General features: G+C 55.1%; 1 protein-coding gene across 5 annotated transcripts; it reads left to right on the forward strand.

Moving 5' to 3' along the window:
- Positions 1-2,876: 2,876 nt before the first annotated feature.
- Positions 2,877-23,792, forward strand: TPRA1 (transmembrane protein adipocyte associated 1). Of its 5 annotated transcripts, none has more exons than XM_058437372.1 (11): positions 2,877-3,040; positions 13,875-14,016; positions 14,166-14,298; positions 17,268-17,354; positions 17,451-17,523; positions 17,648-17,727; positions 18,294-18,404; positions 18,535-18,595; positions 18,803-18,905; positions 19,043-19,123; positions 20,496-23,789. In XM_058437372.1, the coding sequence occupies exons 2-11, from the start codon at positions 13,892-13,894 to the stop codon at positions 20,761-20,763; spliced, it is 1,122 nt and encodes a 373-aa protein (XP_058293355.1). In that variant the 5' UTR covers positions 2,877-3,040; positions 13,875-13,891; the 3' UTR covers positions 20,764-23,789. The 5 variants fall into 5 exon arrangements, with proteins under 5 accessions (XP_058293355.1, XP_032005789.1, XP_032005788.1 ...); XM_032149898.2 differs by lacking the exon at positions 2,877-3,040 and adding an exon at positions 3,388-3,491; XM_032149896.2 differs by lacking the exon at positions 2,877-3,040 and adding an exon at positions 13,090-13,213.
- Positions 23,793-25,651: the final 1,859 nt, after the last annotated feature.

Here is a 25,651-nt window from a genome sequence, read left to right on the forward strand (position 1 = left end):
GTGATGGAGTGTGCAGGGGGATGTTCTGGTGTGCCCCAGACCACCAGACCCCTACAAACCTCACTGATGTGGCAAGCCCCTAATTCTTACAGGGTTTAATCTTCTGCCCGCTGGAGCACATATGTCTCATCAAGTTTTCCATGCACTTGTCACTTCTTGCTCATCTATCCTGATTAGCACATTGTCATTGACACCGTGAACCAGTGCAGTGTTCTGCAAGACGTTCAAATGGCCCAGTCCCCTTCAGACTGTGATGACAAAGGATGGGAAAGGTACCATTGGCCTGGGGCAAGACCATATGTGTGTATTTTCGGCCCTTCCTATGAATGCAAATGGTCCCTGATAGGGATGAAAATGTATGGTGATCAGATGGAAGGCTATACCCTGAGAAGCGGAGGCCGTGCTGATCTGTCTGTGCTGGCAATGACACCTGCACGGCACCTGTGGTCAGGGCTACCACTTGGCTGAATCTGCAACAGTCCATTGCCATTCTGTTTATTTTTATAAGGTCAGACTGATGATTAAATAGGTACATGGGGGATACCCTCCCACACGTCTTTGGTCTTCAAGGGTGGCACCAATCTCTGCTATTTTCTCTCGTGTGTGATGTTGTTTATGTGGTTGCTCTTTTGGCCAGCGTGGGTGGTGGTGATAGTGGGGTCTCAGAGGCTTTCACTTGACTTTTACTACTATCACTCTCACCCCATAAGCCAAGGAACCAGTGCGGGCATTTTGTTTACTACACAGGATGTCTATCCCAGTGATATATTGAGCTTGATCTTGATGGTCCTATGACAGTCATACCCACTTTGCTTCTCACGCCTAAGCACTACCATCTGGCTTCTGTTATCTGGGGATTATTGTCATCCCCATTGCTATCAGGGAGCCCAGTTCTGTAACAGCGTCTCCTACTGTCAGCCATGGCCACCCCTGAGCCTGCTGTAGGGCGATGAAGAACCTGAGAGTCAGATCTGTTTATTAAGCTACTATTCATTTAATGTTGCAGATGCCACGCTCTGTCCTGTGTGTAGTGGATACCGCAGTGAATTAGCCACTGCCTCAGCTCTCAAAGGGAGATACCTTCGGTTATTTCACAAATACAACAAAATCCCACAGAAACCTAGATATGGGGTTCAAAACTCAAGAGAAAATGCAGAATTCTCCAAGTCTCAAAAGGCAGAAAAAGAAAAATAGAGGGTTTAAGATTCTTCCTGGGGCCTGAAAGTTTAAGGAGATGAATAACTCCTCCCTTCTCAGGCCCAGTTCCAAGTCGCAAGGCTACTTGTGCCAGCAAGATAGCAGAAGCAGGACAAGAGCTGGCCGGAAGACACCTACCCTGGTGGGAGGACATGTACCCGTGAAGATCGAGAAAGAGGCCATCCGGGTACAATGTAGCAGTTATGCCAGACTAGGACACTTCCTGTTTACAAGAGACTATAAAACCTTTGCCCCATCCTCACTTGGGGCTGATGCCATTTTAGGCCTCAGCCCACCTGCACCCAGGCGCTCATTAAAACAGCATGTTGCTCCACACCAGCTCGTGTTGTGTGTCGGCGCGCTCTCAGGGTTCGAACCGATACAAGAACCTTACAGAGAGTAGTTATTAGGCCTGGTCACACATGTCCCATGACTTCTACTTCCTGGCATATGGTAGGGTGGCAGTTTCCTGCCCTCGAGGCTAGAAGCGGTGGCCAATTGAATGTGAGTGTGAGTGATGTGTATAACTTTCTGGCAGGAACTTGAGGAGCCACTAGATTCCCCACAGCTCATTGTAGCTGTGGTCATTCGTGATTACGCAGGCCGGCCCTCTGGCGAATACAGAATACAATTCGTGATTGCCCAGCCTCTCTGGCGAATACAGAAGCCGAAACTTAGGCTATGCACGTTTGGGTGTGGTCCAGGCTGGGAAAGTCCCAGATAAATTCCCAGAGGTCACAAGGTGGTTTCTTCCCCAATCTCCCTGTGTTTTTAGGACAGGAGTAAGGAGGAGAATGGGACCCAATCTCATTCCAGCCCAGCGGTGCTGTCATGAGGTGTGAGTCTTGGGGTGCCTGGAATAACTGGGTGCCTACAATCTGCACCAGGCTCTGAGTCAGCCTCAGGATGCTGCAGGGGACATCTGCAGCTTGGCTCTCTTGGCTCCATCCTCATGACGCTGGAATTCTATAATAGGGTGGGGAGACTGGACGGGGAGGCAGGTAAATGAAGACAATCGGGCGAGAATTAAGATGCTCGGAAGGAAATGAGACTGGACAGCCGCTCCAGCGAGGATGCCCACAAAACCCTCTTAAGGACATGATATGGCAAGGAGCCAGCTCGGCAGGGGAACAGGCCTAGAGCCAGGAGCAGGAACAAGCTTGGAATAGCCGAGAGATAGAAACAGAGACCCGCATGGCTTGAGTATGGTGAATGCAGCATCGATGCTCGGGGATAAGACAGGCGCAATCAGGGAGGGCTTTCCAGAGGAAGAGGCCTGACGAACTGTGGAAGTTAGAGTTGGGGAGAGGCGTCCTGGCTGTGTCGCTTCCTCATTGCGCGGCTTTGGGCAAGTTATTTGACCTCTCCAAGCCTCAGGTGGCCCTGTAAAACGTGACTATAATGACTGCCCAGCAGGGTTATTAAGAGGAGTGCCCGAGGCCTGGCGGCGCCGCGTGGAGCAGCGCGCTGGGAGGCGGCGGCCCTGCGGCGTGGCGCGGCGGGAGCGCGTGGCGCCGGAGACGGTCCCCGACCTGCCTTCCCCCAAGCTGACCCCAGGTCACCTCTGCTGGGCGCCCGAAGCGCCCGCACGCGAAGGGGCGGTCCCCGGAGGCTCCGCCCCGACGGTCCGGCAGCAGCCCAGGCCGGGAGGTGGAGCGCGGCTGCCGCCAGCTGGTCCACTGACAACTGCTGCCAGCTGGAAGGCGCACAGGGCGAGAGGTGGCGCGTCCTCAACTTTCCAGTCTTCGATTCCGTCCGCTTTCCGAGTGAGAAACGCAGGCCTCTCTCTTCCGTGAAACAGCGTCTTCTCTTCCGCACCTCCTCTGTGCTGTCTCTTTAAGAGGTCAGCGGGCTGCTCCGCCTCTTGGGAATTTGATTGGTCTCTCCCCCCCCCCCCCCCCCCCCCCGTGATGGCTTATTCCTATAGGCTGCTGGAGGTTAGAGGGCGGCCCCGAGTGATAACAGGGACTCTGGGACTTGTGGGACTGTGGCCGTTTTCGCAGTTTGGGCTGGACGAAAAAGACGGTCCTGCTTTCCGGGTCGCTGCTGTCAGGAAGGGCTGCAGGGTGTCCGCGAGACCCGCGGCCCGGCGAGCTGACCCCGCCTCTCCTTTGCTGCGTAGCCTTCATTCCGCGGAGCCGGTCGCGCGCGATCCTTGCGCGACGCTCCCCGGCCCCGGCCGCCTGGTCTGGCCCTGGAGGCCGGAGTTTCGCGGCCTGTGCTGTCCGCGCACACTCAGCGGCGGCGGATGGGCGGCCGGGGCGGCCGGGCCTGAGCGCGGCCCGGGCTGTCAGGTAAGGAGGGGCTTTCTCCCCGTCTCCTGCCGCAGCTAGAGGGGGAGCCCCGTCCCTCGCCCCGGCGGGAAGCCCAGCCGCCGTCCGCCTCCTTGCTCCGCGAGCGGCCCATTCCCGCTCGGGCGCAGCTCGGACGGCCAAGGCGGCGTTTGAGAAGGAAGGGCCTGGATGTGGGAACCCACGGGAGGAGCGCCGGGCAGTCGGGAGTCGCTCGGGGCGCGGGGGCACGCGAGGCCCGGGAGGGAGCCGCACGCAGCGGCATCGGGCTCGGCCCTGGCCGGAGGCAGTGCAGGCGGAGATCCGGACCTCGGCGACCCGGTCCGGCGCGGGGTGGTGGCACGGGCTCCAGCCCCACGGTGGCCGCCCGCAGCGGCCGAGGTGCTCTTGAGCCAAGCCTGCCGCCGGTTCGGGGCTTCGCTGCCCCGCGAGGGGCCGTGTCGAAGCCTGCGCTCCCGCTGGACTCGGGGAAGGCGGGTGGGGGCTGGCTTTGCCCTCCTCTCTGCAGTGAGGAGGGGCCGCGGGGTCGTCCAGTCCCCAGCGGGGCTTGGCGATGCTGGAGATTCAGTTGTTCCCGTCATAACAACCTGTTGAGGGCTCGTGTCGTGCCAGGCCGTGTTCTAGGAGTCCTGAGCACTCCCGGGATAGAGAGTAGTAAACACCCAAACGCGGCTCGGGCGCTGGAGACAGCTGAGAAGGGAAGGCTTCTCAGAGGAGGTGTCAGGAGAGAGGTGGGGGAGAGCCAGCACAAAGGCCCTGAGGAACGGACCAGCTCAGCAGGTGGAAGGCAACCAGGGAGGGCACGGTGCAGGTCAGATTGGGCCCAGGCCTCCCCATCTTACTGGGGTCTCCGGCTTAGGACAGGGACCACACGCCTGCCAGCCTCAAGGCCGAAAGACAGCAGGGGAGAGCAAAGTAACTTGGCTTCTGCCCTATGGAGCCTTCCCCACCTTGTCACCCCTAGACTCCACCCCTTCTCACCACCCTTAGGCCCCAGGGTTTGTAAGCTCAACAACCCGTTGGTGTGGGAAGCATTGAGGGCCCCTCTCCCCAGGGTTTCCCATCCGGTAGCCGTGGGTGGGGTTTGGTCAATCCTGTTGCACAGATGAGAGCAGGGAAAGCTGAGTCCCAGAGAGAGAAGGCCTTATCCAGGCGTTCTCAGCGGGTCCCGCATTTCATGACCATGACCTGAGCCTAGCATCCTGTCCCCCAACTGGGAGGGAGGGAAGAAGGCAGAGGCCCCTGGAATGTTGTGAGGCTGGGAGACTCCTCCCAGGTGGAAGAAACAGTCTGTCCCAGTTTCCCTGTTCCTGGGAGGCCTGGGGTTGCCCAGGGTGCTCTGCACCCCAGGAATTCCTCCTCTGGGAATCACCCCTGGGCTCCACCCCTTCTCACCACCCTTAGGCCCCTATCGTGAGCTGACCAACCCCTCCCACTTCCTTGTCAGTGCTTGGGAGCATGAGTCTAAGAGAACTAAGTAGAGAAGGCTGAGGACTGACCCTTTCTCTGCCTCTCCTCTCCTCTGTATAAGAGGACAGTAATTGTCCTCTCTCCCTTAGAGGGCGATGCCATCATTAAGTGTGTCACCACGTGTAAAGCACTGAGCACCGTGTCTGCACATAGGAAGTGTGCATCCTATTAACTAAAAGTCAGTGCCAGCCAGGCACGGTGGCTCACTCCTGTAATCCTAGCACTTTGGGAGGCCGAGGTGGGTGGATAATCTGAGGTCAGGAGTTTGAGACCAGCTTGGCCAACATGGCAAAACCCCATCTCTACTAAAAATACAAAAATTAGCTGGGTGTGGTGGTGCACACCTGTAATCTCAGCTACTCAGGAGGCTGAGGCAGGAGAATCGCTTGAATCCAGGAGGCGGAGGTTGTAGTGAGCCGAGATGCACCATTGCACTCCAGCCTAGGCGACAAAGCGAGACTGTCTCAAAAAAAAAAAAAAAAAAGTCAGTGCTTCAGTTATTTCTTAAGCTTTGATACATAATGGCAATCCTGGTATGGCCAGCAGCCCCATAACCCCAGTGTGGTTGCTGGATCAAGCAGCAGCAGCAGGGACACCACCTGGGAGCCCGTGGGAAACACAGACTGTCAGCCCTACCCCTGCCGTTGGGAACAGCATCTGCATGTTAACAACACCAGGGTATTTCCCACATCAGGTCTGAGAAGATAGCTCTAGAACAAGCCTGGTGCTCTTGACCCACAGGTGCCCGGAGAGGGGCACCTGGCAAGTTGTTGACTGGGGGCCTGGGCTCTGGAGACAGGCAGCCTGGATTGCCGGCCTGGCAAGTGGCTGCCCCTCTGAGCAACACGTGCACAATGCGGATAACATAAGTACCTCCCTCCCAGGGTTGGAGGTCAGGGAGCAGAGGTTGGGCACAGAGGTTGCTACATTGTTGGCAGGGGAGTGGGGGCAGGGAGAGCAGCTGACACCTCCTCTGTCTCTCCTCAGACCCCACAGCAATGGGGGCTTCACAAGGGATCCATGGACCTGGGAACCAATTCCTTTCTCTCCTTGCCCTTCAGTCCCTTCTCTGGTAATCCCAGCAACTTGGGAGGCTGAAGTGGGAGAATTGCTTGAACCCAGGAGGTAGAGGTTGCAGTGAGCCGAGATCGTGCCACTGCACTCCAGCCTGGGCGACAGAGCAAGACTCCGTCTCAAAAAAAAAAAAAAAAGAAAAGAAAAGCAGCAACCACCTTTGTACATGTGTCACTTTTGTAGATGTTTACCTCCCTGGTTTTGTTTGATCCTTACGGCACCCTTATTAGGCAGATGTTGTCCTCATGATACTTGGAGGGGGAGTGACTCACACCAGGTCACACAGCAAGCATGTGGCAGAACCAGCAGTGCAGCCCCGTCTTGTTGACTCCATCACCTGTGTTAGCTGGAGGTTTTTCAGTGGTGAATTAGAGAAATCAGACTCAAACTGGCCTAGGCAGAAAAGGGAATTTATTGGGTTTTATAACTGAAAAGTCCAAGTGGGTAGGACTGGCTTTAGGGGTGGCTGAATCCAGGGGCTCCAGTGAGCTCATCAAGATCTGTCTCCAGCTGTGTCTCAGCTGTCCACTCCTCTGTGTCGGCTTTACTCTGAGGCAGGTCCCTGAGCGTGAGGTCAAGGTGGTATAGCCCTGACTTACTGAGCTCAGCAGAGAGTGTTTCCTCAATTGTCAATGAGAATCTGCCCTGAGACTTTTACTCTAATAATTTATTCTAATAATAATTTAGATCAAAAGCCTCAGGGCAGATTTTCATTGGCCAGGGTGATGGAACATCCTGACTAGCCAGACTTAGATCACAGGTGCATTCCCTGGGTTGTGAAGGGTTAGAGTCAGGCATCCCTAAACTTCCAGAGAGTCTAGAGTCTGGGAGCTGAGTTTCCACCTCAGGAAAATGGTGCTCTTACCAACTGGCAGGAGCCTGGATGCTGGGCAGGCAAAACGAGAAGCCCACCCCGCCCTCCATACCCTGGACTCTACCTGACTCCCCCACTCTCCTACTCCCTGCCCCTATTCCTCCCCACTGGCTTCTGTGCCACAAGGGGCCTCTCAGCTTCCTGGTGAATACTGGGTGCCTGGCCTGCACCCTGGCCCTGCCCGTCTTGGGGCTGCGTGACATTCCATCCTGGGTCAGAGTTGGTGCTGGGCTGCTAGGACCAGGTGTTTGCTCTGCCTGGCTTGGCTTTATAATAGGGGTGGGGATAGCTGGTCATGGTGGCCCACACCTGTAATCTCAGCACTTTGGGAGGCTCAGGCAGGTGGATCACTTGAGGTCCAGAGTTCTAGACCAGCCTGGCCAACATGGCAAAACCCTGTCTCTACTAAAAATACAAAAATTAGCCAGATGTGGTGGTGCACACTTGTGATCCTAGCTACTTGGGAGGCTGAGATGGGAAGACAGCTTGAACCCAGAAGGCTGAACTTGGGAGGCAGAGGTTGCAGTGAGCCAAGATTGCACGACTGCACTCTAGCCTGGGTGACAGAGTGAGACTTTGTCTCAAAAATAAATAAATAAATAAATAATGGGGTGGGGAGGAGAGGGCTGTAGAATCTCCCTCCTTCGTCAGGTCACTGATATTCTCAACTCAAAGTTACAAGTTATTATCTCATGCCACCAGAAGTCATGCAGGAGGCGCGCTGCACAGCCGCTTCCAGCTGTAAGCTCCTGCATGCTCAGCGTGGTGGCCCAGTCCTCCAGGGGTGCAGGAAGACAGTTCTGGACACTACGCCCTCTACTGCCCCACGCAGGTGCAGATCCCGCCATGAGGCATCGCATGCCTTTGCCTCAACCAGCTGCTGGCCAGGAGCAGAAGGGCCACCCTTCTTGACTTTGACCAGAGCCACTCTGCAGGGCATGCTAGCTGTAGGGGAGGACAGTTAGTTACTCGTTTGGTGGACTGTCCTATGCATTGCAGACATTTGGCAGCCTTGGACCCTGCACACAAAAAAATCTACAGTCCTCCATCCCCTAGCAGTTGCCATGTCAAACTAGAGCAGTGCTCCACACCGGCTCCACCCCAGAGACCACTGGCTGAAATTAATGGAGATTCAACTTCTGGTGCTGGGGAGGGGCCCCTGCTTGAACACTAGGTTTTATGGAGGGATTCTGAACAAAATAGTAGCTTGTTAGTGAGGAAGAAGGGGACAGTGTCTGATGGGCAGTGTTGGCCTCAGTTGCAAAACATCCAGTGACTCAGGCCAGAAACTGCACCATCAGCCTTCTTTGGCCTCTTCTCTCATTCCCTTTGTTTGATCTGTCAGTGGGTCTTGTTGGCCGAGCCTCCCAAAGGTCTCCCAAGTCCCTCTGTTCCACCTGCGCTGCTGCCACTAGTGCAAGCCTCTGTCCTCTCATGCCTGGACTGTTGCAGGAGCTCCTCATGGCCTCCCTGTGTCTGCTCCTCCTCCACTTCAGTCCCTTTTCACTGGCATCCTGTCCCCACGGAAACCAGACCTCTCACTCCTTGTAACACCCTTTTGGTTGCACTTAGAGTGAAGTCGAGTTGCATGTGGGACCTGGCCCTGCCAACCTTTCTGGTATCAGCTACCCTGGCCTGTTTTTTGCCCTTGGGGCAGGCCAAACCTGTTTGTACCTCTGGACCTGTGCATCTGGTTCTCAGGTGATTCTCCCTGAAATGTTCTTTATCTCGATCTTTCCAAGGCTGGCTTCTGCTTATTTATTGAGATCTCGGCTCAAAATGCACTTTGGGAGGCCGAGGCGGGCAGATCATGAGGTCAGGAGATCGAGACCACGGTGAAACCCCGTCTCTACTAAAAATACAAAAAAATTAGCCGGGTGTGGTGGCGGACGCCTGTAGTCCCAGCTACTCGGAGAGGCTGAGGCAGGAGAATGGCATGAACCCGGGAGGTGGAGCTTGCAGTGAGCCGAGATTGCACCACTGCACTCCAGCCTGGGCGACAGAGCGAGACTCCATCTCAGAAAAAAAAAAAAAAAATAATAATAATGTCACCTTGTTTGACCACCCAGTCCAAGCAATACCTTTATATTCATTGGGATTTGGGCTAGCTGTTGAAACAAAGGCTAGGATAATAAAATAGATTATTTTTATCTATGCATTACAGCCTCTGTGCAAGCTGTTCAGTACATGCACAGAAAGCCCTCATTGTGCTGGGGACCCAGACACCTTCTTTCTCATTGCTCTGTTACCCTCATACAAGGTTTCTGCCTCGTGGTCTGAGGAGGCTGCTCTTGCTCCCACTGTCTTATCTATATTCCAGCCACCTGGAAGGGAGGAGGGCATGACCTGAAATTAGCAGACCTCACTCTGCTCGTGTCATATTTTTATCACAAAAAACAGTTCTTTTTAAAGACAAGTCAGGGTTTTTATCTTTGTTTGGCCTCTGTTGTAGAGTTTACGTCTTCACACCATGGGATTAGATCAAATGACAGGCTGAAGGATTGTCAGCCTGTCTCAGCTTGTGTCCAGTTGGATAAAACTCAGCCACATGGCCACACCCAGTTGCAGGGAGGCTGGGAAAGGTCCCCATTGTGCTAGGAAGCGATGTGTAAGCTAAACTCCATGGGTTCCATCACTAAAAGGAAGGGCAGATGTTGGGGGACCCCAGCAGTCTCTACTGTGTTTCTTGTCATTCTCTGTTTTCTTCACTTAGCATTTATCTAGAAGTTTGCTTTTTTTTTTTTTTTTGAGACAGAGTCTCACTCTGTGGCCCAGCCTGGAGTGCAGTGGTGTGATCATAGCTTGCTGCTGCGTGGATCTCCTGGGCTCAAGTGATCCTCCCACCTCGGCCCCCCCGAGTAGCTAAGACTACCGGTATGCACCACCATACCTGGCTAGTTTTTAAAATTTTTTGTAGAAATAGCATCTTGCTGTGTTGCGCAGGCTGATCTCAAACTCCTGGGCTCAAGTGATCCTCCCACCTCAGCCTCCCAAAAGTGTTGGGATTACGGCGTGAGCCACCGTGCCCTGTCAAGTTTGCTTTTTAAATAGAGTTTTCATGCTCATTGTTGGCTTCACCTCGCTGTGAGGGCAGGGCCTTGTCTGCTCTGTTCCCTGCCATGTCCAACCACCTAGACTTGTGCCTGGCACCCAGTAGGTGCTAGTTAAGGTCTGCCGAACAAATGAAAGCATGTGTGGGCTGGGCATGGTGGCTCATGCCTGTAATCCCAGCACTTTGGGAGGCTGAGGTGGGTGGATCACAAGGTCAGGAGATCGAGACCATCCTGGCCAAGATGATGAAACCCCATCTCTACTAAAATACAAAAAATTAGCCGGGTATAGTGGCACATGCCTGTAGCCCCAGCTACTCAGGAGGCTGAGGCAGGGGAATCGCTTGAACCTGGGAGGCAGAGGTTGAAGTGAGCCGAGATCACGCCACTGCACTCTAGCCTGGTGACAGAGCAAGACAAAGTCTCAAAAAAAACAAACCATGTGTGAATGAAGGATGGGCTTCTTTGCCCCCTTGCCAACAGTATGGAAGGAGCCATCTTCTTTCTTAGGATCTACTATGTGTCAGGCATTTGTTCTCTTTAATATTCCCCATCACTTGAACATTGCAGCTATGGCCTCATTTTTTTAATTTTTAATTAATTTATTTATTCTTTTTTGAGGCAGGGTCCCACTCTGTCACCCAGGCTGGAGTGCAGTGGCACAATCATAGCTCACTGCAGCCTTGAACTCCTGGGCTCAAGCCATCCTCCCACCTCAGCCTTCCTATTAGCTGGGACTACAGGTATGCACCACTATACCTGGCTAAGTTTTGTATTTGTTTGTTTCTTTTTTTTTTTTCCTGAGATGGAGTTTCACTCTTGTTGCCCAGGCTGGAGAGCAATGGTGCGATCTTGGCTCATTGCAACCTCTGCCTCCTGGGTTCAAGTGATTCTCCTGCCTCAGCCTCCTGAGTAGCTGGGATTACAGACATGCACCACCATGCCTGGCTAATTTTTTTTTTTTTGAAACGGAGTCTTGCTCCGTCACCCAGGCTGGAGAGCAATGGTGTGATCTCAGCTAAATGCAACCTACGCCTCCCAGGTTCAAGGGATTCTCCTGCTTCAGCCTCCCGAGTAGCTGGTATTACAGGCATATGCCACCATGCCCGGCTAATTTTTTTGTATTTTTAGTAGAGACAGGGTTTTTCCATGTTGGTCAGGGTGGTCTCAAACTCCCGACCTCAGGTGATCCACCCGCCTTGGCCTCCCAAAGTGCTGGAATTACAGGTGTGAGCCACCGTGCCTGGCCCTAATTTTGTATTTTTTTTTTTTTTAGTAGAGGCGGGGTTTCTCCATGTTGGTCAGTCTGGCCTCAAACTCCCAACCTCAGGCGATCCTCCTACCTCAGCCTCCCAAAGTGCTGGGATTACAGGTGTGAGCCACTGCGCCCAGCCTTTTTTTTATTTTGAGACAGAGTCTTGCCCTGTCGCCCAGGCTGGAATGCAGTGGCACGATCTCAGCTCACTGCAACCTCCACCTCCCGGGTTCGAGCCATTTTCCTGCCTCAGCCTTCCAAGTAGCTGGCATTACAGCTGCATGCCACCATGCCCGGCTAATTTTTGTATTTTTTAGTAGAGATGGGGTTTTGGCATATTGGCCAGGCTTGTCTTGAACTCCTGACTGCAAGTGATCCGCCTGCCTTGGCCTCCCAAAGTGCTGGGATTACTGACGTGAGCCTCCGCGCCCGGCCAATTTTTGTATTTTTTGTAGAGATGAGGTCTTGCTATATTGCCCAGGCTGGTCTGGAACTCTTGAGCTCAAGCAGTCCTCCCTCCTCAGCCTCCCAAAATGTTGGGATTGCAGGTGTGAGTCACTGCACCCTGCTGTCCTTATTGTTTAGATGGGGACGTGATCCCAGAGCCAGTGAGTGGCCCACTGGAGCAACCTGAGCCCCGGCCCATGGCCCGCCCCCTTTGGAGTCTTCCCTCCCTTTCATCCAGAGGTATTCTGGTATTTAAGGGCTTGGACCAGCAATGGGAATATTCCTAAGTTCCCCAGCCCTATCTTGGGCTGCTGTTGTTTAGGGATAGCTTTGGCGACAACACAAGCAGGGCTCCTGTTGCGTTTCTGCAGACCTTGCTGTCAGGCACGCAGCTCACTGGGTGGCTCCTTGCTGAAGGGGAGGCCTGGGCCCTTGATGTGTTGTCGGGACACATCTTTTTTTTTTTTTTTGAGATGGAGTCTTGCTTTGTCGCCCAGGCTGGAGCACAGTGGCACCATCTCGGCTCACTGCAAGCTCTGCCACCTGGGTTCAAGCAATTCTCCTGCCTCAGCCTCCCAAGTAGCTGGGACTATAGGCACATGCCACCATGCCCAGCTAATTTTTTTTTTTTTGTATTTTAGTAGAGATGGGGTTTCACCATGTTGCCCAGGCTGGTCCCGAACTCCTGAGCTCAGGCAATCTGTCCACCTCGGCCTTCCAAAGTGCTGGGATTACAGGCGTGAGCCACGGTGCCTGGCCACATCTTTTTTACTTTGTAAAATTTACTGAAGTGCACCTACGACTTAGGAGTCATCGGTGTGTGGCTTGATGAATTACCACACAGTGAACACACCTGTGTACCCACCACCTGGATCTGACACCCAGAAGCTGGCAGGCCTCCCCCAATTACCATGCTCTTCATCTCTCCAAAGGTGCCCTGTCTGCATTTCTCCACAGATCGTACGCTTGTCGGCCCTTGTGCCTGGCTTCACGCTATATCACTTCTGAGAGTCATTCGTGTTGCCTGTAGCAGTGGGTCATTCTTTTTATGCTGTGCAGTGTCAACTGTAGGAACCTGCCACCATTTATGCCCGTGCTGTGGGGCTGCTCCCCGCCTGGGGCTGTCATCCACGGCCTTTACAAGCATTCCTGGTGAAGCGGAGTCACAGGCATCTGGCCCAATCTGTTCAAATCATTCTAAATGTTGGCATCTGTTATGTTCTGGTGCCCCAGGCCACATCTGGATCACCCCGAACACCTGTTGCTGTCCCCTGAGAGTCCTCTAGCTTAGAAGTCCTGGTTTTCCGACCAGACCCTCAGTCCCCCAACCCCAGAGTGGTTCCCAGGATCCCAGACCACCAGCTCTCCTATCTTCCAGGCTAGACTCGACCTCTTGTGCTCAGAGTGTCATGTGGGCCCCTGGCCTGTGGGCCCACCCTGTCCCTGGCTTCACCCTGCAGCCTGGCCATTGCAGACACACTTGCTCTGCTCCTCTGTGGTACAGCCTCTTCCCCCATGGCCATCTCCACTTGGAGACCTCCTGTGCATCTCCCAGGTACAGCTCATTGTCCCCTCCATCTTTGTCTGTGGTGGCAGAGGGAGACAAGGGCCGGGCCGGAGGGTGCAACTGAGGAGGGCATGGTGCCCTAGTTCTGGCCCTCAGCAGTGCTGTGGCCTCACACGAGTCAGTGGCCTCTGAGTTCTGCATGGTGTGGCGGGTCGGAACCATGGCTGACCGCTACCAAGAACTCCCCACGTGTGTGCCTTGTTTGAGGCACTCAGCATCACCACAGCCTCACTTGTTACACCCATTCCATGGTGGGGGGTCACAGGCACGGAGAGGACAGGAAGGAAGGGGCAGGGCTGGGCTGTGAACCCAGAGCCTATGCTCTCACCCATGCTGCTCTCATGGGCCCTCAGGACTGAAAGGAGCCAAGTGGCTGTGCCTTGCACATGGAGATGCTCAGCTGAGGGGGTGGCTTTTTTACTGTTTGCAGGTTGTGAGATAGAGCCTGAGATGGGGGACTGGGCCCCTGCCTGGGGGATTGGGTCGTGACCTGTGCGGAGCCCCACACTGAGCTGCAGTGGGTGGGGAGGGTGGTTTACAGGGATGCTCTGTGCAGCCCCTCTGATTTTCCCCTGGGAGTCCCAGGTCCAGAGGAAGGAGGACAGTGGCCCAGGCCACACAGCTCACTGGGCGGCTCTCACTCCCACAGGGCTGGCTGCCGGTGGGATGGACACGCTGGAGGAGGCGACTTGGGCCAATGGGAGCACAGCGCCACCCCCACCCCTGGCACCAAACATCAGTGTGCCTCATCGCTGCCTGCTGCTGCTCTACGAAGACATTGGCACCTCCAGGTGAGGCAGTCACAACGCTAGGCAGGCTCGCTGAGTGTCAGTGGCTTTTTCTGGTGTAGGGGAGTGGTGAGTGTGGGGCAGATTATGTGCTGGAGAGGGGGTGCATATGTGGCCTCGCCAGTGAGCCAGCTCCTGTGCCCATCCGCCAGGGTCCGGTACTGGGACCTCTTGCTGCTCATCCCCAATGTGCTCTTCCTCATCTTCCTGCTCTGGAAGCTTCCATCTGCTCGGGCGAAGATCCGCATCACCTCCAGCCCCATTTTTATCACCTTCTACATCCTGGTAAGTTCACTGCAGTTGACAGAAAAGCCAACTCCAACTGGGTTAAACAAAAAGGGAATTAACTGCTTCTATAATGAAAATAAGTAAGCTTCAGGTATGGCTGAATCCAGGCAGTTAAGTGATATCGTTAGGATCTGTTTCTGCATCTCTGCTCTCTTTGGGACTTATCTCAGATGAGTTCTCCTCATATGGTGTCAAAGATGGCCAAGAGCAACGTTGAGCTAACATCCTGCCTCTACAACTCAGGCAGACAGTGCCTGTTTGCTGATAGTGCCAGCGTAGACCTGGGATTTCCTCTGACTGGCCCACCTAGGATCCCATCCTCATCCCTGAGCCAAGCACTGTGGCTAGCAAGGAAAGGGGCACTGTGAAGCTGGGAGGGCAGCATCAGCTCAGCCGGACCATATGGACTGAGGGAGCCCACAACAGAATTGGGGAGCTGGTACTAGAGGGGAGGGGAATGGATGCTGGGTGGGGAAAATGCCCACTGCATCCTCCATCCATTCATCCCCCGTCTGTCCATTCTGTGAAGCCACTTTGGAGAAGACATCTTACTTGCTGGGAGAGCCTGCATTCTCACCACTTGGTGGTCCTGGCACATGTTGCCTGGGGAGAGGTGTCAGGGCTGTGGTTGAGAAGGCAGCTCCAAATGTGGGCTGTCCCAGCATAGGCTCCAGGTGTGGGCTCCAGGTGTGGGCTGGCCCAGTATAGGCTCCAGGTGTGGGCTCCAGGTGTGGGCTGTCCCGGTATAGGCTCCAGGTGTGGGCTCCAGGTGTGGGCGGTCTCGGTGCAAGTTCCAGGTATGGGCTGCAGGTCTGGGCTGTGCAGGTGTGGGCTGCAGAAGGCTTCAGGTGTGGACCATCCAGGTATGGGCTGTCCAGGTGTGGGCTTCACGTATGGGCTGTCTAGGTGTGGGCTTCAGGTGGGGGCTGTCCTGGTGTGGGTTTCGGGTGCGGGCTGTCCAGTTGTGGGTTTCGGGTGCGGGCTGTCCTGGCGTGGGCTTCGGGTGCGGGCTGTCCTTTCGGGTGCGGGCTGTCCTGGCGTGGGCTTCGGGTGCGGGCTGTCCTGGTGTGGGCTTCGGGTACGGGCTGTCCAGGTGTGGGCTTCGGGTACGGGCTGTCCAGCTCCCTTCCTTCAGGGCGCCCTTCGCCTACCTGCAGGGCCTGCCTGACTGGAGTCCTCCCTTGTCTGTGGCCCTCAGATACCACCACATGAGAGCTGAGTGGCTCCCTGGTCCCCTCTTTGTGGTCTAGCCCAGAACTTCCCAGTCAGAGGAGTGGGCTGTGGGCAGGCAGAGAGACAGACAAGGGGCTGAGGAAGCCTGGAGGCTGTAGTGGTGTGATGTCCCTCACACCTGCAAGATGGTGGTGGACAGGACTGGGAACTGAGGCCTGCTTTCTTCTCTGCTTCTCTCCCACTGCTTCTCTCACCATTTATTCATTTGTGTATTTATTCAACAGATATTAAACACCTACTGTATGCTAGGCAGATGTCCTTTTGTTGGGTAAGGGGGAGTGCAGGCAGGGAGAAAGAGCCAGGGCTAAATGTCCAGGAACATATAACAGTGCCCAGCCCATCAACTTTTGGGGACTTTGTCCTAAAGAGTTCAGGAGGCAGTGTTAAGAGTGGACTCAGGAAGTCCAGCTTTGAACCCCAGTCATGCTGCTGTGTGACCTGGGGCCAGTGGCTTGGTCCTCTGTGCCCCAGTGCCCTTCTGCATAACACGTTGATGTGCTTTAGCTATGGTGTTCACGTGAGCACCTATGAAGTCGACTGCGTAGCTGCAGCCCAGTGGGAGCCTGGCATACAGTAGGCGTGTGGCAGTTTGTTGCTTTTGCTGCCTGCCCTGCTGACACAATTTCTCGTGGCACAAAAGACAGAGTGTATATGGATCTGGGCATGTGTCAGAAAACCCAACTGAGACTCACAGAAGCCAGTTTCTGACTGAGAAACTGGGCAGTTCCTGGGCCTCAGGCACAGCAGGATTTGGGGGCACAGCAGTGCTGCTGGGGCACCATCTCCATCTCCCACTCAGCCTGGGATCTCCCCGATGGCCCTGCTCGCTCGCCATCTGCCCTTGTGGCAGCAGGGTGGTGTCCATGGTGCCAGGCTTGCATGCCCTCCGTCTGCCTTTCCCAGCAGCTGTATCTGACATCCTGGGTCTCTCTCATGAGGCTCCCTTGGGTCATATGCCCTTCCCTGAACCAGCCCTGAGGCCAGGGGAATGGCACACACCACTGGCCAGTGCTGCGTCCCAGGCCCATCCCTGAAGCCAGGATCAGCCTCACCTGGAACCACCGAAGTGGGGGTGAGGAGGGAGAGCAAGGGGATGGATATACCAGGCCAATAAGTGCCACAGATGCTGAGCAGGCACTTTTGCGAAACCTGCTGGGCCGGTGGCTTCCCTGGAGGTCTCCGCACCTCTTCTCGGTGATCTTTCGCCTGGTCCCGCATGCCTCAGAATTAAAACCATGAATACGATAATAACAGCAAATGTGTACTTGGTCCTTCCTGGGTGCCAGGCAGGCTTCTGCTGCATCTGTTAACCCATTTGACCCAACAATCAAACACAGTAGGTTTTGTTTCTGCCCCCATTTTATAGATGAGAAAGCTAAGGTACAGAGCCAGGAAGCAGCAGCCTGCTGCTTGTGATGTGAATCTGGCCCATCTGGCTCCACCGTGCTCACTCCTACTCACCAGCCCAAGGCTGTTGGTGCTAGCCAGGAAACTGGGGCCCCGAGAGGGGAGGGCCAGGCTGGAAGTCACCCGAAGTTGAGGGTCTACAACTCTGTGAGCCTTGCTTCCTGGAGCCTGATCCCCACCTCCCTGTGTCCCACCCTGACTTGCCCCTTCCTCCTTTTCGACCTCAGGAATCAAAGGCTCCTGTAGATATGGGGGTGGGCTTTGCTGCCCCTGCCGACGCAGAGGCTCTTGTTCCCTGACTGCCACGCCACTCCCTTGCCCACCAGGTGTTTGTGGTGGCGCTGGTGGGCATTGCCCGGGCCGTGGTATCCATGACGGTGAGCACCTCGAACGCTGCAACTGTTGCTGATAAGGTGCGGCTGGGCCCTCTGAGGGACGCCGGGGAGGCCTGGCCTGGGGTGGGCTGGGGATGCTGGCCCGGGCTGACGCTGTGCCCACTCTGCGTGCAGATCCTGTGGGAGATCACTCGCTTCTTCCTGCTGGCCATCGAGCTGAGTGTGATCATCCTGGGCCTGGCCTTTGGTGTGTGTACCGCTGGGCTCTTGGGCCCTGGTGAAGCTCTCCCCTGCCCCTCCCTGGCTGTGGGCTGACTCAGGCGTGGTCATCTGGGCTGGCTTCTGCCTACTGACCAGCATGTTTCTTCCAGGCCACCTGGAGAGCAAGTCCAGCATCAAGCGGGTGCTGGCCATCACCACAGTGCTGTCCCTGGCCTACTCTGTCACCCAGGTAAGAGGGTGGGTGGGGGCAGAGGATGCCAGGAGTCAGGGCACCAGGCACCCACTGCTTCTGGGTCTGGGTCAGGTTTCCAGTCTTTATCACCTTCAGAGTTCTCAAAACTTTGCACCTGAGAAATCACATGGGGTGCTTGTTACTGAGGCACGTTCTGGGGTCCCCTGGAGATTTGGATCCAGTGGGCCAGGGCGCCAGGGTGGGAGGCTCAGGACTTGCCGTTTTAATAAGGAGTTCAGGTAGGGACAGTGCAGGTCTGCAGACCCCTCTGAGAGGCATGCATCTAGAGGCCCCTTTCTTAGATTGGGGGCAGGGACTGCACCTTGTCCATCTCTGCCCCCTTCCCCATGTGCCTCAGCCCACGACTGGGCCGGCTCTGGATGCTTCAATCAGTTGGGCAGGGCACGGCCAGGGAGCAGGCTGGGGCAGGTGAGTTGAGGGTCAGGCCAAGAGGCTGGACTTGGTGTGGTGGACAGCTTAGGGGGCTTTGCATCAGGGAAAGCCCCTGGGAGAGAGAAGCCTTGAGATCCTCTCCCTTCATCCCTTCCTGCTTGCCCCTGCAGGGGACCCTGGAGATCCTGTACCCTGATGCCCATCTCTCAGCTGAGGACTTTAATATCTATGGCCATGGGGGCCGCCAGTTCTGGCTGGTCAGCTCCTGCTTCTTCTTCCTGGTGAGGTTCAGGCTGGGGCAGCTGGGGTGGCTGGGACCTCAGGGCCAGGTAGGGATTGGATTCCTGGGTTTCTGGCTGTGGGTCTGGGCTGGCGCCCCCAGCACCTTCTCAGCCCTGCCTGTCTCTGTAGGTCTACTCTCTGGTGGTCGTCCTTCCCAAGACCCCGCTGAAGGAGCGCATCTCCCTGCCTTGTGAGCAGCTGGCTGGCGGCTCTGGGACAGGCGGGGATGGGAGGGGGTCTATTTGGGCCACTGTGGCTGGAAGCTGGAGAGCCCTGGGTGAGAGGGAGGCCTAGAGGGGCCCCGGGGGACACACCAGGCTTGAGGGTGGTAGGTGCTGGAGGCAGATCCTGGCCTGTCCAGGGTGGGACCTCACGATCCACCCTGTCCGACCCCCAGCTCGGAGGAGCTTCTACGTGTATGCGGGCATCCTGGCACTGCTCAACCTACTGCAGGGGCTGGGGAGTGTGCTGCTGTGCTTCGACATCATCGAGGGGCTCTGGTGCGTGGGGGCCGCAGGGTATCTACCTCGTGGGGGCATGGGAAGTGGGCGGCAGGGTGTCCACCAACTGGGGGCATGGGGAGGTGTGGAGTCAGCATGAGGCTGGGAGGCCCCGCGCTGACCCGCCTTCTCCGCAGCTGTGTAGATGCCACAACCTTCCTGTACTTCAGCTTCTTCGCTCCGCTCATCTACGTGGCTTTCCTCCGGGGCTTCTTCGGGTGAGTCTGTGGCCGCCGGCGCCCCCGCGTGGCTGCTGTCGGAACTGCGCCTTCTTCCAGCATGGATGTGAGGATTGAAGCGGAGAGGCTGTGTATGCATACAATGCGCATGCGCACGCACATACGTACATGCACATGGGCACAAGCATACAGATACACATGCACATATACTCACACCCACCCGCATGTGCATGGACACGTGCACATGCACACACAGATGCACAAGCATGCACACATGCACATGCACACACAAACATGCACATATGGATACACACGGCCACATGCACATGCACACCCACATGCATGCATACACACATGAACACGTGCTCAACATATACATACATGTAGATATATGCATATATACACATATACATATATATGCACATTGTATGTACGGTACACACAGACATACTCTCCCCACGAGAGAGAGAGTGACTATGCACGTTGTTCTACATTGCTGGTTTTTATTTAATAATATATTAACTCATTCATTCGCAAGCATTGATTGAGCACCTACTGTGTGCCAGACACTGCTAGAGCCAGAAGATGCGAGGCCCACAGCAAATGCAAATCCCTGTCCTCACGGAGCTTGTACCCTGCTGGGGGAAGACTTAAGTGGGGAGCAGGTTTGGGGTGGGAAGTCAGTTGGATTCTCTGGGGGTGAGTACACTGCTGTGCACATGTGCATCTACAGAAGCATCTGCGAGATGGGATGCTGAAGTCGTGGGATTGGGGGTCCCACTCGAGGCCTCTAATGTGGTCAGAATGTGGGTGTTTTGTCCCCCCTTTCTCACCTGCCAGGTCTTGTGGGGAGGGGATCAGCCTCCCACCTGGGTGAAGCTGTGAGAGGGCCAGACTGGTGCATGGCCCCAGCTTGGATCTGTGCACACAATTTCTCCCCTGAGCCTCAGGCTCCTTTTTGTAAATTGGGTGTAGTGTGTCCCCCTTGGAGAGTTGCCCTGAGGGCTGAGGGACCAGGTCAGAGTGGAGTGGGTGGTAACATGAGCAGCAGGGGTCACAGGAGTGGGGATGGAGGCCACAGCCAGTGTCTCCTGTGTGCTTGGGCAGGCACTGTTGAAGGCTTATGATTTATGTCCGTTCTTCCTCCACACGGTGTCCACGCACCCATTTCACCATGAGGAAGTAGGCACAGATGACCCCTGCCTGAGCTCCCACAGCCAGGGGGAGGAGGGCTGGGTTCCAAAACAAGTCTAGATGGGCTCTGGGGTCCAGCTCACAGGCCCACTCGGGGTGAGTGTCAGGCAACTGTTGGTCGATTCCTTCCTTATCTGGTGGCCCCATCGGCCTGGAGGGGAAAGCTCTTCCTGAATCACTCAGTGAGGCTCCTGTGCCCCTCTCTTCCTTTTATCAGCTCGGAGCCCAAGATCCTCTTCTCCTACAAATGCCAAGTGGACGAGACAGAGGAGCCAGATGTACACCTACCCCAGCCCTACGCTGTGGCCCGGCGGGAGGGCCTGGAGGCTGCAGGGGCTGCTGGGGCCTCAGCTGCCAGCTACTCGAGCACGCAGTTTGACTCTGCTGGTGGGGTGGCCTACCTGGATGACATCGCTTCTATGCCCTGCCACACTGGCAGCATCAACAGCACAGACAGCGAGCGCTGGAAGGCCATCAATGCCTGAGAGCGGCTGCCAGGGCCTGTGGAGGACAGGCCAGAGAGGAGACCAGCGGGCCCAGAGTCCCCGGGGGAGGAGGACCAAGTCAAGGGACCTTCTGCGGGCGATAGCCCTGTGTGGCCCTGTTCCCACCGTGAGTCTGGAGGCCCCACCTCCCTGGGGCTCCCAATCCCCTTCGCCATCTCTGCTCTCACTGAGGACCCTCCTCCCCTTCCCACCTGCTCTCATACTGCTCAGTGACATGGCTCAGGCTTTCCTTCCAGGGCCATGCTTGGCAAGGTTGGCTGAGGGCACGCTCCTTCTCTGCACCCTTGGCACGAGGGCAGGGCTGGCTCTCCCAATGCCTCCATGCCATCCCCATGGTGCTTTGGCCTCCTCAAAGCATCCACCATGGTGGATGGACTGAAGTGTGTATATTTTCTTGATCTATTTTTTAATAAAAAGAAAGGAGCAGAAGGTGCTAATGTGGAGGTTTTTCAGGAATACTGGGACTGGTTCCTTTCAGGAGCCTGAGGGCTGGGTGAGGGGCTGGGAGGCTCAGGGGGCCTCTGTTTGCTCAACCAAGGCACAGTCCCTAGTGCCCAAGCCCTGGGCTGGCTGCTGAGGAGGTGGAGAGAAACAGGATCCCAGCTGCCCCTGCCCCTGGGCCCATCTGAGTAGGGGGGACAGACATGGAGAGAGAGGAGAGCTATGTTTTGTGAGCCAGCCCCTCTCGCTTTGTCAGAGACACACACTGTTGTCTTGGGCAGCCGGTTCTCTCTGCTCAGCTCCAGTAAAACTCAGAATGGACTTACCATTGCCATCTGTAAAATGCGGAGAAGACCCATCCTGCAGGGCCTTTTGTAAGGATTGGAAAACACTAAGCGCAAGTGGCTGGCGTACAGTAATGAACGATAAGGATAGCTCTTATTTTTAGCCTCAAGAACAGTGCTTGGTGCATAGTAGGCCCTCAGCAGACAGGACACGGGGACTGATGTTTGTCATAAGGATGGGTGTGGTTAGCTGAAAATGAGAGTAAATCAGAGCAGAGCCCTGGGATCATAAGGCATGAGTAGGGGAGAGGGGCCCACGTGTCCCTGCCACTGCCCTTGTACCTGAGTTCGGCTTTGAGCTTTTTGGCAGCCAGAGCGAAAGGGAGTTGCTGCCACTTATGTAATCCCCAGTGTTGGAGAGGAGGAGCCCACTCAGGACACAGCCAACTGCATGCTTCAGAGCCTGAGGAGGTCTCAGCCCTGGCCCTGGGGACCCTGAGGATCAGGCTGTTGCCACCTCCATGATCAACCTTTTTTTTTAGGGGGGAATGGGGTGCCGAGGGCACCAGCTCCAATACAGCTCATGTCTGTGGGGCCAATGTGTCAGGCTCCCTGGGATCCAGGGCCCGGAGGGTTGGTAGTGGGCAGGGCCGACAGTACGGACAGTGAGCTGGACTCCTGGGCTGCAGGGGGGACTGCAGGGTGCCCCTGAATGGCATACTTTATTGGGGCCTCTCAGCTCACGTAAAAGCCTGGTAATCAGGGAAGGCAAGCTTATGGCATTCTGAGTGAGCAGGGTAAGGGTTGGGGGCCAGAAGGAATTTGACCATCAAATCCACATGCAGTTCAAGACGGCACAGTGTCAGCCAAAGTTTGCTGGGTGCAGTGAATGAGCAGAGAGGCATCAACAGAAGAAAAGAGACCATTTTTATAATTTTCAAGTTTGTTTTTAAAAAATAGGTCATATATGTACATGGCAAGAAAAAAAAAGGTTCATGCAGTACAGGAGGGTATTTTGGTGAACGATAAATCTCCCTGTGTGGCACTGAATTCCTCCATCCCCCTCCTGAAGCACCCAGGGTCTCCATAACCTTCCAGAGCCATCCTGTGTTCACACCAACAGATGTGTATATCATCCCGCTTTCTGTAATGCTAATGTCCTGTAGCTTGCTCCTGTGGATCTTGGAGATCATTCCATGTCAAGTGGAGGACTGCTTCACCCCTGCAGCTACATATATATGGATATATGGCAATTTATAAACCACTTCCCTTTTGTTTCTGAAAGATTTTGCAACAACAAACAAGGCAACATCAACAATCCTTATAAATTTGCTTTTGGTAACTCATGTAAGTAGAATTGCTGGAGGACACAGTCTTAATTAGTTTTAATTACTCTTATTAGTCTTCTGCAGAGATTAATAGTTGTCCTCCAATATATGTTGTTCTTCTCCTTTGGAAGAGAATCCCTGATTTTTAGCTGGATACGCAGCTGTCTAGAATAAAGACTGCCTTTTCTAGCCTTCCTTGCAGGTGGGTTCTGGCCAATGGATATAAGTACGCATGCAACTTCCTTAGGATTAAGAGGTGGCCCTTCTTTCCTGCTGACTGGAATGTGCTTATAATGGCTGGAGTGACAGCAGCCATCTTGAACCATAGGGTAATCTGGGGAATGGAAGTTTTTCATTGCAGTGTGACAGGATAGAGAGAGCCCGTGTCATGGACACTGTAGTGCGTCTGTAACGACCTCGGACGTCCTACCTTCAGATGACTTTTGGAACGTATGAGACAAATGAGTGGCTATCTTGTTCAAACCACTTTTGATGTGAATGGCATTAAAGAATCTCTCCCTCTGACCTCCTGACACCGTGCAAGGTCCGGAGACCTTTCCAGATCCATGGAACAGTCAGAAAAGCCCTAAGCATAACTGAGGTTACGTCTTCCTCCTGCTCAGCAGAATGGGGCCATGGTGGAAACTCAGCAACATTCTAGGAAATTCCTGGTGTGCTATGGTGGGATTCCCGGCGCTGTGTGGGGCTGGGTCTTCTCGAGGACAGCCCCAGGTTCTGCAGTTTCCCTCTGGACAGCTGGAGGAGCATCGCCCTGCCCTGCCCCGTTAGAGGAGGGATGAGGCCGCGTGACTAACACTGGCTACTGAGATGTGAGTAGAGGTGGCATGTGTCAGTCACTTCCAGGTGGGAGAATTTAATGGCCAGTACATTGCTCCAACCAGCCACGGTGATGGCAGAAGCATGTGGTAAAGATAGAGCCTCTGCCAGCCTGGGTTCCTGAGGGGGCTCAGTGGGAAGAATCCCCCTGCTGAGCATGCACTGAACATGTGACCAGAACAAGAAGTGAACCCTGCCCTTTAAGCCTCCAAGACTGGGGGCTGTTTTTTACTGCAGCACATCCTGGCATGTGTCAACCTCTCCAAGGGTTAGCTGAGATGGACACCTGCTACAGTAGCTGCCATTAATTTGATTTCCAAGTAGAGAGAGCAAGGCCTGGGCTAGGGACAAGTAACAGCTCCTGGGCTCCAAGGGTCACCCCTCAGCCCCTGTGTCACATGGGCTCATTTTCAGATTCCATGGATCATTCTGTTAGTTTCTCCTCCCCTTCATAGCTTCCTTAGGGATGCCTGTGCCAGGGTCATAACCTGAATGCCCTAGTCTTTCCACCTCCCTTCAGCTTCCAGTGGTCTCATCTCTGTGCTTTGGGGTGACTGTGGAGGGGTGAAGGCATCTGGGGAGGAGCTAGTGTCCTGTGATGGCACAGGCCATGTACTAAGTGTGTGCTGGGCACCCAGCGCCGAGCTGCCTTCTGGAGTGCCAGCCTAGGAAGCACTGTCCCCTTTCCTGACCAACTGTTCCTGCTGTGCCACTTGCAGATCAAGGGGCCGGGCCTGGGAGAGAGGCCTGTGCCCGAGCCCAGGAGGAGTGAGCCTGCTCCTCTCCCAGTGACGATGGGGTAGGTACCTCTTGGAGCAGCCAGCCGGCCTCATGGGCTGTCCCAGAGATGCTCAGGTGGCCTGCACCTGGTGCCTGGATGTCAGACACCATGGCACCGAACCCATTGGCAGATGGGCTCCCTGGAGACCTGAGCCCACCCTCTGCCCCAGGCAGGTGATCAAGATGCGGCAGAGCCAGCCTGGAGAAGCAGTTGTTAAGCCATGAGCATGCCTCTCCTCCATCTCAGAAATGCCTTTTGGGAGCTGCAAGGGGTTAGAGGCACCTGCTCAGCACTGAGCCTGGTGAATAGACCTAGTGTGAGTGGCCTAGAGTGAGTGGCCACTTGCTTCTCCCCATGGCTTTGTAGCAGAGCTGGGCTGGAGACTGGACCCACACTCCCCACGGCTGCAACAACTGAGTGAGGCCAAAAGGATGTAGGTTCCAACCTTCCCATGTCCCTGGGGATGCGTGCACAAGTTCTGCCTTGGGACTCAGGCTCAGTCCCGGGCACAGCAAACGTGAGGTCTTCTGGACTTCCCATGCTGCAGCCTCTCAGACGACAGTCTCATCTTCAAAGCTGGCAATCCTGTTTCACACCCATGGGTCATCCACAAGAGGTCATTCTGCTAAGGTCCTGGTAATTATCCTGCAAGACAGGTTTACCTATCTCATTTTACAGATGAGGACACCAAGGCTCAGAGAGGTGCAGTTATTTGCCCAAGATCCTAGACCTCATGGGAAGCAGAGCTGGGTGTTAAGCCCAGGTCCGCCTGAATCTGCAGCCTGACTTTACCCGGGACACAATACCCCTCTCAGGGGGACCCAGGTCAGTGGAGGGGTTCAGGGAGAGCAATTTTACCAAACTGCCCCCCTTAACAACATCAGATGTGAAAGGTGTGAATGGGAGGAGCTGGCTTTCACATGTCACATCGGAGAGGAAGGCAGGGTCATCTGGCACCGCACATGTTTTTGGTTGATTATTTAGGGGGATACGAAAGTTCTAAACACTATGTTCTGGCAGCATTCTAAACACTCGCCGTGGGTTATACAGCCCCACTTTACAGACGGGGAAACCTGAGGGAGTGAGGTCACATGGCCAAATACATGGTGGTAGGGTGTGTTTTGACTCCAGGCAGTCTGGCTGAGTCCAGGCCTCTGACCACTGCACCGCACTGTCACATCTGACAGAAACACCCT

The sequence above is a fragment of the Hylobates moloch genome, unplaced genomic scaffold (genome assembly GCF_009828535.3).
Source record: "Hylobates moloch isolate HMO894 unplaced genomic scaffold, HMol_V3 SCAFFOLD_4, whole genome shotgun sequence".
Classification (NCBI taxonomy): domain Eukaryota; kingdom Metazoa; phylum Chordata; class Mammalia; order Primates; family Hylobatidae; genus Hylobates; species Hylobates moloch.

Coding starts and splice junctions, on each gene's coding strand:
- TPRA1 (XM_032149896.2), top strand. CDS start 13,174: ATGGCCATCTCCACTTGGAGACCTCCTGTGCATCTCCCAG. Junction 13,214..13,874: donor ACCTCCTGTGCATCTCCCAG/GTACAGCTCATT, acceptor TCACTCCCACAG/GGCTGGCTGCCGGTGGGATG. Junction 17,524..17,647: donor CATCCTGGGCCTGGCCTTTG/GTGTGTGTACCG, acceptor TGTTTCTTCCAG/GCCACCTGGAGAGCAAGTCC.